This window comes from Neltuma alba, unplaced genomic scaffold, assembly GCF_004799145.2.
Source record: "Neltuma alba isolate B1F8T4 unplaced genomic scaffold, ASM479914v2 tig00007577_pilon, whole genome shotgun sequence".
NCBI classification, from domain to species: domain Eukaryota; kingdom Viridiplantae; phylum Streptophyta; class Magnoliopsida; order Fabales; family Fabaceae; genus Neltuma; species Neltuma alba.
In genome coordinates this window covers 84,046-102,255 of record NW_021634817.1, presented here as the reverse complement: position 1 = coordinate 102,255, position 18,210 = coordinate 84,046, and the positions used below count along the sequence as shown (strand labels likewise).

Sequence of the window (18,210 nt, the reverse complement as noted above, 5' to 3'; positions counted from 1 at the left end):
AAAATTGCTAAGAGTATAAATTTGCTCTGAAAGTTTAATAGTAACAATTTTATCTCTTATTACTAAAAAGCTAATGTTAATTGTCAAAATAGTAACGTTGATTAATGGTTGGAGGCAAAATCGGTATGATTTTAAACTTAGAAAGCAAATTTGTATCTAAATAAACTTTCAGATACCCAATATTTCTGAATAAAAACTTTCAAGACAGATTTACATGTTAATCCAGTGAATTAAGCATGGGACTTGACAAGAGAGAATTAGATATTTACAAATTGAAAAAAAAAACCATGTTTCAAGTACTAACTATCATTTAAGCCTAACATTAGTTAAATTTAGGTTAATCATGATATTAAATACTCTTCCAGTCCTAAATATAATAGTGCAAAAATATAAGACACATTTTGTAGTGTAATAATAGTGTAATAATCATGATATTACACTACAAAATGAGTCTTATATTAATTACACTACAAAATACGTCTTATATTTACGATTGGAAGATTATTAAATTATTTTTATGAAAAATAGAATGAGTCACAATTTTAATACTACGAATTTTGCATTACAAATAAACTAATTATGGTCAAATATTTGTTGATGGTAAGTTACTCCAATAATAGTGTCATTAGTTACGTGAGGTCAAATATTCTAGACTTCAGTTTGGTATTGAAATATTTGTGTGCGTAAATGTTGAAATTGTGTGAGATAAAAAAATTACGATGAAATATATATTTATAGAATATATCAATATACAAATATGAAATATGCATTTGGCTTATTAAATTTTGTATGTAATTAAGAACACAATTATTAAAAAATAGTAAATCACATATACTTGATAAAAATTAATAAAATTTTAAATTATCTTATGTATTATGATAAAATAAACATTTGACCATATGTATAATCTATGTTCCCCTCCCCCAAACAAACACGAGAAAGAGTGCATAACTTGATGTACTATATGGGCGTTGATAGTTTTTCTTATTGGGATTGGTTAATTAACCACAAAAAGCTCAGTAATTATCACCTAATGCAATGTCATATAATGTATTATTTTTTAAATATAAGACTTATTTTATAATGTTATATTTAAGAATTAACTACAAAAAATAATATAACAAATTATTACATTACAAAATAAGTCTTATATTTAAAATCAAAATAACAAGTAATAATAATCTTGTATTCATTTAAGTTACATGAAAATTAAAATTAAAAAGATTGACATGCCTTCCAATGACCAGCCATGGCAGAGGACTCTGCCTAGTGGTGGGCAGTTTGCTAGTGGTAGAGGATAATGCATGGTGATAGTGAACGACATTATGACACTTTATTCTTTTAACGACTATCATATCAATGCATCATTTTTCATCTCAGTTTTTAGTATCATTAATATAAAACCTAAATAATTAATTTATAAATATTAAAATTATTAGTTAACTTAATTATTTATAATAAATAAATATTATCTTTCTTAAAATATCTCTATTAATTATATGTATTAAAACTACCTATTTATAAAAACTTCTTAACATCTATAATCATTACAGAAATGACTCAGGAGGCAAAATGAATAAATATTAAAAATAAAATGAATTGAGATTTTATATCTGGAACTAAACTAAATATCCAACTAACTCTTATATTAAGAAACAATAGTGATATAAAGAGATTTTACATAACCAAACTTTACAATATAATAATGATAAGTACATCAAAATGTAACCAAACTACTATAGTAAAATGTTACCTCCAATTTTAATGTAAGATATAGTTTGTAATTCAAAAATATAGTAAAAAGAAATACTTTACCTTACTTGATAATGATATGCAGTCAAATGACCCTATATTATACACAACAAGCTAGGGATTGACCCTCAAGCGAGTCTGTGCCTCCTTGTATATGCACTATTTATTTTAAATTTCGAACCTATTAATATATTCTTCTATATTTCATAAACAAAATGCTAGCTTATGGAATTGAAGAACATGGGATTTTTCTGTAGTTTATACATGAATTTAGGTATTTCTACCCTTTACATCTTTTTTTTTTGGGCAGTATTTCTACCCTCTACATAATATTGGAGTGAAGGAATGAAAATATATGCGATTTTAAATTGAAACTTCTAGGTCCCTTTGCATTATTTCTGCTCTCCCTCTCTCTAACCGGATGATAGATTAAAACTTGGCTGCATTAGAAAGCCGAAATTTTTAGCTTTTGCAGCTGCATTGCGGAGAGAGAAAAAAATGAAAATAAAAAAAAGATAAAAATATTTAATTGGGTCCTATTTTAATCTAATAATTTGATTTTTTTTCCAGCAATAATTTAATTTAATTACTTTTCATTTATTATGTTTTTAAATTTATCAAATTATAAACATGTGATGTCCTGTCTCACTCCTTAATATAAGACTTAATAAACTAATTTTAGATGATTATAAAAGCTAAATAAATTATTTGATTATATCATATATTCACGATCTCTCTAAAATATTTATACATATCACTTGATTATAAATAAATTTATAAGTCAAATAAATTAGTTCGGAGAAAATCACACCCAATTTAGTTATTTTACATCTAAAGTTATTTTTTTATTACTTATCTAAACAAGTTTCAATATATAAAACTGGTTTTTATAAAAATCAATTTAAACATAAATTACATTATACTAATTAAATTTTACAAAAATAAGATAAAATAAAAATCAATTTTATCACTATTAGTGCAAGCACACTTTAAAAGATTATCCAAATCAGAGCATAAAACGTTCTCGATTTTTGTCCCGGTCTAAGTCTTCTTTTGGGTTCCCTTTTTCTTTTTCAAGACGCAGTCAGATATTTTTCTGATATAAAATACATTTTCCGTTTTAAAGTCATAAATGTCCTTTGAATTTGAGGTTTTTTTTTTGGCCTTGCTTTGAATTTCAGTTTGAATCATTGCAAAGATTGAACTTATTGAATTTAAGTCTAAAGCATGTCTACAGATCCGAATCTTTGTCTATTAGAAAAGTAAAAGATAACTTTCATATTTATTTCCTATAAAAAATGTATTTTTTTCAGAACAGGTTATACTAACATGTTTTGACTGGCGCGAGCTAGTCTAACCCATTTATTAAATAGATAAAAACCCAACTTATTTTAATCTATACTGGGTGGTTGATAGCAGTCTTTCAAGTTAAATTGTTTCGCTCATCCCTCAACCCTAATACTATATATCTGCATGTCCATGTCAAATTGTATGCGCACCACAATATGAACACCTCTAATATCTTGGTATAATTTATTATCTACATGCTACTATCTCCGTTCTTAATTATAAGATCTTGTTTGTTGACTACAATCATTATTATCTATATGAACATGCGGCGTGCATTGAGTCATGAGCTTGTCTATATTATATTATTTTTTATTTTCTGTAGTCTCTTCTGATCTGTATTTGAATTTCTTACCTATTGTTTTGTTCAAATTTATATACGATTTAATAGGAAATTCAATTACCTCGGAAAGATTTTTTTTTTTTGCTATCACTTTTATTTTCCTATTAGAAATAACCTTGTTTAAAATACTGTCAAAGAAAGTTAGCAGCATTAAACTCAAAATTCAAAGTCTTATAAAACTACAGGGACCAACTTTTAGGATGACAGGAAGTACTTCTTTGGTCCTATTTATAGGATAGAGATAGAAGACTTTTTTTTTATCTTATTTATAAGACACTGAGGGAAATTTTTTGTATGAATATATAATTTTACCCCTCATTTATTATTATGTTGATTTTGTTTACATAAGGTATAATGTATATTAAATAGAGATATAGTTGAAAAGTTATTAAATTTTAAATGCGAGTTAATGAAGTTTAAGATTTTTCTTAATCTATATGAAACATACTAAAAATGCCTTATAAATAGGACCAGAGGAGTATAGTGATGGAAAAAAAAGAGGAAATAAAGATCAAAACTACTCATTACAAGCATAAGTACATGGAATGGGTTCAACTCCATAAAGTTATCAAGTTGATACACCATGTAGATAAGATTGTGAATACTTTATAATTAATACTATCCTAAACATAATTAACCTAAATTTTATTCTATAACAAAAAAGGCAAGAAGGAAGGAATGAATACTTAGTTGGTTAGTGAAGGAATATGGAGAGGTATGATTGATTACTTTTAGAGGAAGTGGAGAATGTGGAAGTTGGTCAGAGCAATAAGCGCCAAAACTATAGTGAGCGTGGAACCAACTGTCCCTCATTTTTGTGCCACCATTATGACCAACACACATCTCACTTGCAATCATTATTATCAATCCATAATTGGCTATCTCCTCTTAGACTATAGGATCTAATGGAAGTTGTGTGCATGTACCTACCAATCATGGCTTTTTTTTTTTGTTTTTATATATTTAATAATCATCAATCCTCCATTCTTGCTGCTTGTCCCTTCATTCTTGCTACATCATTAGACTCTCCGATCTCTTACTTATTGTCCCCCCACCGCCCCCCCTCCATTTGCACTTCCTTTCAAAATACATTTCATTTGTTGCCTATATTTCCTTTTGACTACATGATTTCCTTTCTTCTTTCCCTTTAATATTTTTAATATGATTTCTCGTTATATTGAATTAAGATTTTTTATGGCTTTTTAGAGTAACTATTACCCCGAATCCTTAACATAAAACCCGATTAACTTATTTGAGAAAATTAATGAAGGTAAATAGATTATTTAATTATATATAGTACATGTTACATTACCTCTATAAAATACTTATATATATTGCTCATCCAGTTCTTAATATAGGACCTAATTGTTAAGTTAATTTTGATCCTAAATATAAGACCTATTTCTCATATTTATTAATTTTTCTTAAATTACCCTATGGATACTCCCTCAACTATAATTAAATAAGTGGGGGAGGGAGGATATTAAGAAAGATGATTATGATGTTTTAGGAAAAACATGTCATATTTCTTATAATTAATTAACTTACTAACTTCTTTAATCTAATCAAATTAATTAAATATGTCTTATATTAAGAAATGAAGGAGTATTATATTATATACTAGTTCATAAGTTATTTGTAAGTCAGGAAAATTAGTTTGAAAAAAAATAAATATAAATATTTAAAATAATTTATTTAGCTTTTTTAATATTTCTAAATTACTCAATTAGATCTTATATTAAAAAGGTAGTATACGTATATATGGTGTGATTTTAAGATGTAAAGAAACAACGTTATGAACGTTAAAAGAAAAAAAGGAAAAATGACCCTATACATGATGATTTACGTTTACATTACTATATTGCTTAATGTATGAATCATCCTGTTTGGGTCAGCGACTGTCAGCCCAGAAGTAGCTTATTTTCATCATAAGTCCGTTTGGAAAATTAGAGTCTGTTTGGGAGAGCTTATGGGCCATTGTATATGGAGACTAAAAGCTGGATTAAAACACACTTAACATTAAGCTGATCTAAGATAGCTTTTTCAAGTGAAAATCATGCTTATGTTGGTGGATTGTTGGAATTGTCAGATTATTATTTTTCTCTCACTCCTCCCTCATTATTCTCTCATAAAACTCAAACTCATTTGGGTAATTTACAAACTAAACTTGCTAACTTAAATTCATTGTATTATGTAAATTCATTTCTTTATTATTTTTCATTTTATCTAATAAAACTCATACCCATTTTGGTAATTATACAAACTAAACTTGCTTTTATTCAATTATAATCCAAACAAATTTTTACCTAATCCAACTTTTACAAACTAACTTTTATAAAATCTAATCCAAACTCAATTTACATCATCTAATTTAACTTTTATCCAATCTAACCTTTTTAAAAATCTAATTGATAGTAAGCTATCTTTTTAATCGTTAATCTAAACGAACCCAGTGTCTGTATACGAGGGACCTCACGTTATCTCCCCCCACGCCATTCCGTTCGTAAATGAATGCTATTTGGTTAGGAGTGCCTTGTCATTTTCGTGATCCTATTTGGTTTGGCTTACATTAACTAGAATCTAATGTGATTTTTAAATATCCAATAATTTGATTATAAAAAATATTTATATAATATTAAGACAAAAACTCAATTTTAATACTCTTCATTATAATAACTTTAGAATTACTTGATCTCAACTATTTTAAATTGATCACTAATAATACTCCTTCCATCCCCTAGTGTAAGATCCAAATAACTAGATAGAGAAGTGTTAAAATTAGTTTAAAATAATAAATGTGTAAGAAATACACTTTTTTTAATATGCCATTATTTATAAGTGGGTAAGGCAGATCATGAGAGTGAGGAAAAAGATAAGAGAAAATACATGTGGAAAAAATAATGAGTGTATTAATCAAAGGTAAAATGAGTAAAAATACATTTGGACAAATCCACATTATTATAAAGATATTAAGAAGAATCAAGCATGCCTCTCTCTCATGACACAAAGGAATTTTACAAATTAAATATTTTATTTGAATATGTTCATATCCTTTGTCTATTTACAGACAATGAGGCTATCTGTAAATAATATAGCACTTCCATATAGAAGACCCCGTCCATAAGCACCCATTAAACAAAGGAACACCTATAAACACCAAAGGATCGCATAAAGATGCCTGCACTCGTTAGCAACTGGATCAGCAACTTCTAGTTTATCGCAGCTGAGGAGGCCGCAGAGCTGATAAGTCAATATTAGATCCTCAGCTGTTGTACATTAGCATATATTCAAGAAGAGAAAGACACATGATAACAGGACCGTTTATGAAACTTGCTTCTCTTTACATTTTTCCCCATCCATCTCTCTAACTGTATAATATGAATCAATTTGTGACTGCTGATGATCTGGGCTTGTCGTTAAACTAGTTCAAGTGTCGCTGCCTCGTGCGAAGGCCCGAAAGAGAATCACTTTCAATTGAACTAGAATTTACCTTGAGCAAAACCCGTGATGGAATCAAAATTCAAATGTAAATGAACCGTCAATAATCATAAAGGAGGGATTTCACAAATAATAAGATAAAAGACAAGAAACACTCTAAGATATGTTTGCTAATTTCATTTCATAAATATATCACATACAAATATGTCTAATTAAATGAATTAAAAAAGTTTCTCTGCACATTATTTTGACAACTCGTTAGCAGACTCATAAGGTTCACTTAATTTTGTCCTAAGCTAAAATACTAAACTAGTCCCATGATTCCAAAAACTACTACATATCATAAGTTGAGGATAGTGCATTCATCCAAACCATCTATGTTAATGTCAAGTGATATTTAAGGTGTCATTTTGGTCCACACCTGCATGCGATAACATCAAACAAATAAGCTATTGTGCGACTATAAATCTGCTGAGTACTAAAATCAGAAACCAAACCCGAAATACCAGTATAATGTGCATACAAAGTTTCTAGAAGGGACCTTATGGGATCGGCAAGTATTCAGTCCTAGGCAAGGGAGTATTCTCATTAGGAAATGCAACCAATTTCCACCTTTTTTTCAAGGTACTTCTTTGGCTGTCAATGGACATCAGAGAAAATAATTAGTTAATGCAATCATGTTCAACAGTGATCTTTGGGTCTATTGACTCCTCTACTTCAAGAATGGAAAATGAAGCAAATGCATGGTAACTTGCATATGCCACGATACATGCCTCCCCATTCATCATAAGCAAAAATTATCAACTAAGGAATAACAAGGGACCTATTGTTACCAGAATAATAAGATCATAGATGATTCAACGAACATTTCTTACATTGAAGCATGCAGCGTAAGAGATGTTGTTCCAATCAGACATCCATGTAATGGACAGCTTTAAGATTCATAAAACATACATGCTTATGGGCATAGAAACTCACAAGCTAAGTTGTTTGTCATTCTTTTTTTCCCTGATACCGCAGCATCAATTGTTTGTCATTCTCTACAGGGGTGCTCATAATTTTCACTTTGTCAAATCCTCTGGGCAACAGATGCCTAGCTTCCAAGTCATCACATAATATTGATGCAATTTTATTTTTTCCACACTTGCAAAGTCCACAGCAGAGCTCAGACAAAATACTAGAATCAGGAGTCATGCATCTCCCCATCATGTCTCTCATGACTTGGATGGCTCCATCAAAGTCTTCATTTTCGCAGAAGGTAGATATCAACATTTCGAAAGTGTGCTCATTTGGATGGCAATTACTCCTTATCATACTTTTATAAAGTTGAAAGGCACGCTCAGAGTTCTTTTTCATACACTGGCCAGTAATAAGAGCAGAAAAGGTAGAAGCATTTGGGACCAGGTTCTCCTTCTCAAGGTCCTTGACTAGATATGCAGCTTTCTTTGTCATACCTTCCTTGCATAATCCCCAAATCAAAGCATTATAAGTCAAAATATCAGGTTTAACCTGATTTCTTGACATTTCCTCATAAAGTTGACTGCTCAGCTCAATGTCACCAATTTGACTATATCCCTTTATCAAAGTATTATAGGTTACAATAGTAGGAGATACATTATTGGCCTTCATCTCAGTGAAGATTTTATTTGCTTCATGTAGTTTACCCTCCTTACAAAATCCATTGATAAGTGTGTTAAATGTGACCACTCCAGGCTGGACCCCATTCTTCTCCATCAAGCATTTAATCTTCATGGCCAAAACTAGAAGACCCTTGTTACAGTATCCTGAAATCAGTACATTATATGAAGCAATATTTGGACTTAAACCCCTGCTCTCCATCGTCTCTAACATTTCAACAGCCTCCTGTAGCTTTCCCAATTTACAATAGGCACACATGACCATATTGACTGTATAAACATTTGGTGAAATGCGATTACGAAGCATTGCATTATAGAAGGACAAAACTATATCTGCTCTATGCAATTTAAGCAAAGAGCTTAAATATGCATTGCATGACTCAACAGTAGGGAAAAACCCATACTCCTTCATCCGGCAAAAAGTGTCAGTTGCATTTCTGCACTTCTTCATATGAGCAAAAGTCTTGAAAAGAGAGTCAAAAGCCCTAGGTGAAGAATCACATATACGGTAGGAATACAGTAATGCTTCAAATAGTTTAGAAGGCAAATCTAAGACATTTGAAGCAAGAATATTGCGCAAAATGGATTCAGCAGATTTAAACTTGTGATTTTTGGTGAGAATATGGACAAGTATGGAATAGGTTTCAAGGGTAAGCGAGTCAGACTTATGACTTTTAACCCAATTGAAAAACTCAAGTGAGAGTACATGGTCTCTTTGAATTTTTAGCAGAACATGCTTAACCCTGAAACCTGTTAGACCAGATGATAATAAGTTTAGTTTGGCCCAGTCTGAGTTAATTAGGTGGCTGTGAGCTACATTTACAAAATCAAGATCCTGTCCTTTGGGTTCAGGTATTGTTCGATGAGGGATAGGGAATGGGCTTGAAACTCTTATATTCGGTTTGTGAGGAATTGAAGATTCAATGGAAATGCGATTGCCAGCTGATGGATCAATTAAAGCTGAAAATTGACGAAATGAAATCTTTTTCATTGCTTTCTAGATTGTGTAAACAAATGATCTATTTCCCCAACGGACGATAAAAGAGATTTGTTCTAACAAAATCAATGTTGCTCACGAAAATTTTCCTCCAATGTAGCAAATAGAGGAAGGGAAGATAAAGTTCAGATAAATTGATGTGCTCAAGCATTCTCCAGGAGAAAAAGTGGCACACATACTCAACGATGAACCTTAGTCAATTACCAAAGAATGGTTCCCAACGCGCTTCCTCTGAAACAGAACTTATTACGAAGAAAGTCCTCAGCAGCGTGGAATTGAAAAAGAAAAGGTCCTCTGCAACTTGTGTAAAGAATCTAACTCAATCTGGAATCAATTTTTGGTGGTGCGGTATATAGAGGCATTGCATAGACCTTCATGGATACTAATTTTCTCGTTGAAGAAAGGTAGAGCCCTAACATTAAACAAATTATATTCAATTGACATCAAAACACAGCAAATAAGATTCAGCAGGCTATGATGGACGAACATTGAAAGAATAGCACGGCAAACAAAGCAGCAACAAATGACTCAGTTTTCGAAAACCAAATAAAAGGAACAGATAAATTCGAGTTTTTGAAAATGAGGACAGGATCACAGGCTAGTTCCGGGTTGGACATTTCAAAATTCAGAAGAGAGAAACACGAAAAAGCTAGGCACCTGATCACCAGAAGAGAGAAGTAAGATGCCATCACTTGAACACTGGAGCTGCTCGACTTCCGCCGTAGGAGGCTAAGGCCAAAATTCTTCCAGCTGCTACGGGCGGCGCCGTCGAAGGAGTGTGACGTCAGCGCCAAGGCCCAAGGGTTTAAGCATCGGCATTTGACGTCCACTCGCGTTCACGGCTCATTAATTAAAAACGGAAAATTTCTGAAAGTTCACTTTTGTATAAATCCTCTTTTAATGTTTACATTATAATACAAACTATTTTTACACGAATTTTTTGGAAAACCTATTATAAATATCCAAATTAAGAAAATTATTAGTATCAATTTCTTTACCTGAAACTTTTCTTTATTTTTTTCCTGGTAAAAACAATTGTATTGACTATTGATAGATGCTCATGGTTTGCATGACTCTGATTTAAATCCTAATAAATAGATGAATAAAAATTGTTGAGTAAAAATAAAGTGGAAAAATGACTTTTTAATTCTCCTATTTTAATTTTTACCAATCTCAATATTGGTCCATGAATTTTTCTTTTCCTATCATAGTTTCACTTCATTTGGTTTAAGAGTTAATTTTACATGGAGTTGAAAATTAGATCAACCGATCTTGAGGTAAAAGTAGAGCCAATAATATAGGTATTGTATTATTAACCCATTTAACCTCTCCCAAAAAAAAGAGTTGAATTAGTAAAATTGTACTAGTGATTGTAATCTACTTAGCCTAATCTGTTTTAAAATTTTAAGTCTTTTGATTATCATTCCAAATTTAACCACAAACTTCTTCTTTTTTTTCCCCTCAATTTTTTTTGGTTGCCCACCCAGTTCACCGGAGTTTTACTCCGATTACATCTGGATCCGACCCGCGTCGTACACTTAGCTGTGGTAGGTGAGTCTCCCAATAAGAATTTCTGCATATGCTGAGGCTCAAAATCGAGATCTCGTTTAAACGGTACCAAGTAGCTTACTACTTGGACCAACCCCTGTTGGTTTTTCTTCTAACATGAATAAAATTTGTCTTTGGATGCAGCCCACTATCATGACCCAACCGGCTTTGAGTTACGCACAAATTTGATAGGCTTAGGTTTGGGGGCCCAAAAAATCTTCTCCTCTCATCTTAAATGTTAAAAATAATTAGGAATTTAATTTTAATCTTAAATGTAAGATTTAATTGGTTTTATCTTTTATATTTACTGAATTTTTTTAAACTAATTTATCTAACTTATAAAGTGATATATAATATGATATGACACACAGTGCTATTTTAAGAAGGTTATGTTAATTTTTTAGAATTAAATAATTTATTTAGCTTATTTAAATGATCTAGATTAATTAAGTAAATCTCATACTACCTTTGGTCTTTAATATTAAACCTCGTTGGAATTTTATTTTGGCTCTAATTATAAGACTTCCATCCACTTTATCTCTCATAGTTATGTATTTTTTCCAAGATAGTCCCTCTAGTAATGGTAGTTTTAGCTAATAAACTTAATTAGCACGATATGTTAGAAAAGACAACACCTATTTATTACTAATAACTAACTTAACTTATTTTCTTAATCTTCTGAAATTAGTTAACCAGTTTTTATAATTACGACCGGAGGTAATATTATGGATATGAGAAATAATTAATTACACTAATAAGAATGAATGTAGACTTGTCAATGAAAATATGCTCTAGGCTGCATGCCGGACCATATAACTCCGTACCTTAGCGCCGCCACCAAATTGTAGTGTCATTCTTTTTTTTTTTTTTTGGGGACTGAAATGTTAGTGTCCTTCTAATTAACCTCAAAATCTAGATAATCATTAAAATAATTGCCCACATAATTAAATTGAACAACCAACACGACGCGTATAGATAATATATACACCAAAAGTATGGTTCAATGGTCAATAATATATATGTATATATGTCTCTTGTTCATACTGCTCACCTTCTGGACCCTCATCACTATTAATTAAAGGCAGGTGAAACTAACAGCAATATATATATATATATATATATATATATATATATTTATAGACACGCTTTTGAAAGGAACATGTTTAAGTATTAACGGGAAAAAACCTTTTCGCAATTATATTTTATATATGTTTCCTGGTGATAGAAACTAATACCTAATCGCAATTGGCTGAAATATATATATATATATATATATATATATATATATATATATATAAAAGCAAGACTTTCCATGGAAAGTGTGAACGCTTACTTCGATCGTGGATCACTTTGAAGATTCAAACAGGGGGGAAATTAATGACTGAAGTAAGACTAATTCCACAACTAATCTGCAATATACTAATACTCATCAGGTACTCATCTCTTGACCTGAATTGCAAGTTTTGGACCTTTGGTTTACCTCTCGGCGACCTTGAGGTCAATACAAAAAAACTAAAATAAACCTCACCACTTAGTACGTGTATTTAAGCTCACTTGTATTTTGTGATACCTTTTAAATAATAAAGGAAAACGTACTCCTTCTAATTGTCATACATATATATGTAATTCATATATATATATATATATTAATTAGCTAACTCTAAAACCTAAATAAATTTGGAATGTTACACAACACCTATTTATTACAAATAACTAACTTAGCTTATTTTTTTAATCTCCTCAAATTAGTTAACTAGCTCTTATAATTAGGACATGAGGTACGTAGTAATAACTAATCACAATTGGCTGAAAAAAGAAACATAAAAGCAAGACTTTCCATGGAAAGTGTGAACGCTTACTTGGATCACTTCGAAGATTCAAACGAGGGGGGAAATTAATTATTGAAGTAAGACTAATTCCACAACTAATCTGCAATATACTGTTGCCCATTAAGTACTCATCTCTTGACTTAAATTGCAAGTTTTGGACCTTGAGGTCAACATAAAAAATACAATAACTCTCACCACTTCGTGCGTGTATTTAAGCTCGCTTATACTCAGTTATACCCAGAATCATCAACCAGATCAGAATTTAAGGTTCTCTCTCTGCACAACATCTGAAATATTATATTATACTGTGTTCCATCTGATTGTTTCAAAATTTGAACATGCCGGTGAGTTTACTCTAAACTGATTTTTGATCCCACACACTGGCTAATTTTAGTTGTGGAGCTGTGTAACGATTGAAGTATATATGTGTTTTGTGATTTTGGTTCAGAAAAAGATAATTATAAAGGTGGAAGTCCGCAATGAAAAATGCAGAAGCAAGGCCATGAAAATTGCAGCAGTGAGACCAGGTAACTTTGAATAATGCAACATTTAATTTTCCTCTTCTTCCCATTCTGAATTTCTTTAAAAAAAAAACGTTTCTGGCTCTGAAAAACAGGGATTCTAATAATGATAATATAAATTGATCCGGCAGGAGCAATAATTAAAAGATACTACTTCCGGTCCTAATTATAAGATCTCATTTATAGTTTGCAAATGAAATCCTATAAATAGGACTGGAGGTAGTATATATATAATTGGATTCACTAGAGTTTTAAGTTCATTTTCAATATATATATCATTATGACTTTCACTCACATCTGACATCCCAACAATAATATATCGTGTTTCAGGAGTGATGTCGGTGTCAATAGAAGGAGAAGGAAGAGACCAATTGGTGGTAACGGGTGATGGAGTTGACTCGGTTGAGTTGACGAACGTGCTAAGGAAGAAGCTAGGGCATGCTACAATTGTGAGCGTGCAAGATGAGAAACCAGAAGAGGAGAAAGAAGAAGAAGTGAAGCCAATTGAATACGTGGGATCTTATAGTTCCTACTATCCTCCTCCGCCTCCTTACTATCAAAGAGTCGTTTATGATCCTTACCCTAGCAACGGCTTTATTTGGTATTGATTATATGACTCCCAAGAAAATCAAAGGCTTGATTAACAGCTTCAAGAGAGAGAATAAAAGAAAAAAAATCAAACATCTTCATGAAGAATCTCAATTATTCAAGATGAAGTATTTTTGTATACGTACCATCATTTAGCTTATATATATATATATATATATGCAAAAGTAACTTGTTATAAATTAAAGTAAAACTATAGTTCTGGCAATACTATAGTTAATCAAGCGTTGAAAAAAAAAATATTGGATCCGTGTTTAAGCTTTCATATTAACATTTTCGACTTAAAATTTCAAACTGCGCAATTCCTTTAGTAATTTAGTGCAACATGACTAATTAAATAGTATTGAATCTCGAAAGTCTCCATGAAAAGGTTATTAATCCAAAGTGATAACGATATATTTAAATAGAATATAGGATGATATATCGAAGGTGGCAATGGGATCTAAATATGCCTTTGGAAGAAAGCTAAACAATTGATGTATGCCCTTTTTTTTGGTGAAAAATAAAAAAGTCACGGTGTATAGGCAAAAATTTATTCACTTAAAGATTTCGAAGCAAGGAAACAAGAAGTATTTAATTAGTTATACTTCTCTGATCTTAAATATAAGACTCCTTTTACAGTGTAATTTTTACTTCAAAAAAGGTTTTATATTTAGGATCGGAAGAGTATTATTTATTAGTGTTGGGTTTTGTAATAAGACCATCTTTAATATATTACATTTTGTGACAGTTTAGAATGTATGAGTAGACTCGTCATTGAAAACATCACATATTCGATGTTTGAGATTAGCTTTGAACCAAGAATTTGTTATTCTACTCAAATGCATTAAAATTTTTTCTTTTGGGGAAACACGGCCATTGCTGGGATTGTGTGTTTCTTTTGGAGAAACACGACCTCTTCATATTTGTTGTGTTAAAAAGTGAGTCTTTGCGCTTTCTAACGTTTCTCTTCATTGTCTCATCTATCATTTGATAGAAACTTTTTTTCGCTAATTTATAATTTCTCTTCTTATTATATTGATATCATTCCTAAATCTACTTAGCCTAATTTTTTTTAAAAGTCCTTTAACTTTATGTAAGGTTTCAGTTTGGTCTCTTAACTTTTAAAAGTATACTTTTAGTCTTTTAACTTTAAAATTATTAGTATTAAATGATATTTTTTGTATCAATCATAATTTTTTTGAATATTAAATTTGATATGTTAGCATTTAGTAATATTTCATCAGCATTCAAGAGTTTAATATCATCATTTTTTGTTAACAGTTTTAGGGTTAGAAGACTAAAAGTTTACTTTTTAAAGTTAAGGGGCCAAAATAAAATCTTGTGTAAAGTTAAAAGACTAAAAGTATACTTTATTTTTTTAAAACTTTTAAGTCTTTCGATTATCCTTCCAAATTTAACTACAAACTTCTTTTTTTCCTTCTCAATATTGAAACTTCTAACATCGTAAACAAAATTTGTCTTTGGGTTCAGCCCAATATCATGACCCAACCTGCTTTGGGTTATGCACAAATTTGATAGGCTTAGGTTTTGGGGCCCAAACAAATCTACTCCTCTCATCTTAAATGTTAAAAATAGTTAGGAATTTAATTTTGATCTTAAATGTAAGATTTAATTGGTTTTATCTTTTATATTTACTGAATTTTTTAAAACTCATTTATCTAAATTATAAAGTGATATATAATATGATATGACACAGGGCTATTTTAAAAAGGCTATGCTAATTTTTTTTAGAATGAAATAATTTATTTAGCTTATTTAATTTGTTGAGATTAATTAAGTAAATCTTATATTATGGATATGACAAATAATTAATTATACTTATAAGAATGAATGTAGACTTGTCAATGAAAATATGCTCTACGCTGCATGCCGGACCACATAACTCCGCACCTTAGCATCGCCACCAAATTGTAGTGTCATTCTTTTGTTTTTTTTTGGGGGGGACTGAAATGTTAGTGTCCTTCTAATTAACCTCAAAATCTAGATAATCATTAAAATAATTGCCCATATAATTAAATTGAACAACCAACACGACGCGTATAGATAATATATACACCAAAAGTATGGTTCAATGGTCAATAATATATATGTATATATGTCTCTTGTTCATACTGCTCACCTTCTGGACCCTCATCACTATTAATTAAAGGCAGGTGAAACTAACAGCAATATAAATATATATATATATATATATTTATAGACACGCTTTTGAAAGGAACATGTTTAAGTATTAACGGGAAAAAACCTTTTCGCAATTATATTTTATATATGTTTCCTGGTGATAGAAACTAATACCTAATCGCAATTGGCTGAAATATATATATATATATATATATATAAAAGCAAGACTTTCCATGGAAAGTGTGAACGCTTACTTTGATCGTGGATCACTTTGAAGATTCAAACCGGGGGGAAATTAATGACTGAGGTAAGACTAATTCCACAACTAATCTGCAATATACTAATACTCATCAAGTACCCATCTCTTGACCTGAATTGCAAGTTTTGGACCTTTGGTTTACCTCTCGGCGACCTTGAGGTCAATATTAAAAAAATCAAATAAATCTCACCACTTAGTGCGTGTATTTAAGCTCACTTGTATTCAGTTATACCCAGAATCATCAAACCAGATCAGAATTTAAGGTTCTCTCTCTGCACAACCTCTGAAATATTAGATTATTATATACTGTGTTCCATCAGCTTGTTTCAGAATTCAACATGCCGGTGAGTTTACTCTAAACTGATTTTTGATCCCACACACAGGCTAATTTTAGTTGTGGAGCTGTGTAACGATTGAAGTATATATGTGTTTTGTGATTGGTTCAGAAAAAGATAATTATAAAGGTGGAAGTCCGCAATGAGAAATGCAGAAGCAAGGCCATGAAAATTGCAGCAGTGAGAGCAGGTGACTTTGAATCCAACATTTAATTTTCTTCTTCTTCTCGTTCTGAATTTCTTTAAAAAAAACGTTTCTGGGTTTGAAAAACAGGGATTCTAATAATGATAATAATATAAATTGAGCTGGCAGGAATGATAATTAGAAAGATACTACCTCTGGTTCTAATTATAAGACTTTGTTTATAGTCTACGAACGAGGTCTTATAAATAGAATCGAAGGTAGTACATATATAATTAGATTCGCTGGAGTTTTAAGTTCATTTTTAATATATATATCATTATGAATTTCACTCACATCTGACATCCCAACAATAATATATCGTGTTTCAGGAGTGATCTCGGTGTCAATAGAAGGAGAAGGAAGAGACCAATTGGTGGTAACGGGTGATGGAGTTGACTCGGTTGAGTTGACGAATGTGCTAAGGAAGAAGCTAGGACATGCTACAATTGTGAGTGTGCAAGATGAGAAACCAGAAGAGGAGAAGAAAGAAGAAGAAGTGAAGCCAATTGAATATGTGGGATATTATAGTTCCTACTATCCTCCTCCGCCTCCTTACTATCAAAGAGTCGTTTATGATCCTTACCCTAGCAACGGCTTTATTTGGTATTGATTATATGACTCCCAAGAAAATCAAAGGCTTAATTAACAGCTTCAAGAGAAAGAATAAAACAAAATCAATCAAAATTCAATCTCAATTATTCAAGCTGAAGTATTTTTGTATACTTACCATCATTTTGCTTACGGAAAACTGACTTGTTATAAATTTCTGGCAATACTATAGGATAATATAGTATTGAGTATATGAGTATATGATTTATGGGGGGGAAAAAAGTATTGGATCCGTGTTCAAGTTTTCATGTTAACATTTTCGACTTAAAATCTCAAACTGCGCATTTCCTTAGTGCAATATGACTAATTAAATAGTATTGAATCTAGAAAGTCTTCATGAAAAAATTATTATTCCACCCACGATTTTGCAAGTGATAACGATACATTTAAATATAATATTGCCTCCGGTACTTAATATAAGATTTTGTTTGACTTTTATTTTGGTCATAAATATAAAACCCCGTCTATTTTATCTTTCATATTTATCCATTTTTTTCAAGATAATCCTTTTAATAATAGTGGTTCAAGTCAATAAAATTGATTTACAAGGATCTTTTAAGAAAGATAATCCTTATTTATTGTAAATAACTAACTTAACTTATTTTCTTAATTTATTCAAATTAATTAACTAGACTTGAGATAGTATAGGATAATATATGGAAGGTGGCAATGGGATCCAAA

The 18,210-nt window shown here is 30.7% G+C and overlaps 3 protein-coding genes across 7 annotated transcripts; 2 read left to right on the top strand and 1 right to left on the bottom strand.

Annotated features, from left to right (window-relative positions):
- Positions 1–6,454: 6,454 nt before the first annotated feature.
- On the bottom strand, positions 6,455–10,295 carry LOC114752831 (pentatricopeptide repeat-containing protein At4g26680, mitochondrial-like). 5 transcript variants are annotated; one of them, XR_003740908.1, is made up of 3 exons: positions 10,172–10,295; positions 7,756–9,926; positions 6,455–7,516 (listed from the first exon to the last, which is right to left on the bottom strand). XR_003740908.1 is itself a non-coding variant. In XM_028941532.1 (3 exons), the coding sequence occupies exon 2, from the start codon at positions 9,506–9,508 to the stop codon at positions 7,874–7,876; it is 1,635 nt and encodes a 544-aa protein (XP_028797365.1). In that variant the 5' UTR covers positions 9,509–9,926; positions 10,172–10,295; the 3' UTR covers positions 6,455–7,516; positions 7,859–7,873. The 5 variants fall into 5 exon arrangements, 4 of the variants coding, with proteins under 4 accessions (XP_028797365.1, XP_028797366.1, XP_028797367.1 ...); XM_028941532.1 differs by having other exon boundaries at positions 7,859–9,926; XM_028941533.1 differs by having other exon boundaries at positions 6,455–7,301; positions 7,859–9,926.
- Positions 10,296–13,229: 2,934 nt separating this feature from the next.
- On the top strand, positions 13,230–14,020 carry LOC114752838 (heavy metal-associated isoprenylated plant protein 47-like). Its single transcript, XM_028941540.1, has 3 exons — positions 13,230–13,235; positions 13,340–13,418; positions 13,743–14,020. Exons 1-3 carry the CDS (start codon positions 13,230–13,232, stop codon positions 14,018–14,020), a joined length of 363 nt encoding a protein of 120 aa, XP_028797373.1.
- A 2,719-nt stretch (positions 14,021–16,739) lies between these two features.
- Positions 16,740–17,530, top strand: LOC114752837 (heavy metal-associated isoprenylated plant protein 47-like). Its single transcript, XM_028941539.1, has 3 exons — positions 16,740–16,745; positions 16,848–16,926; positions 17,250–17,530. The coding sequence occupies exons 1-3, from the start codon at positions 16,740–16,742 to the stop codon at positions 17,528–17,530; spliced, it is 366 nt and encodes a 121-aa protein (XP_028797372.1).
- The last annotated feature ends 680 nt before the right edge of the window (positions 17,531–18,210 follow it).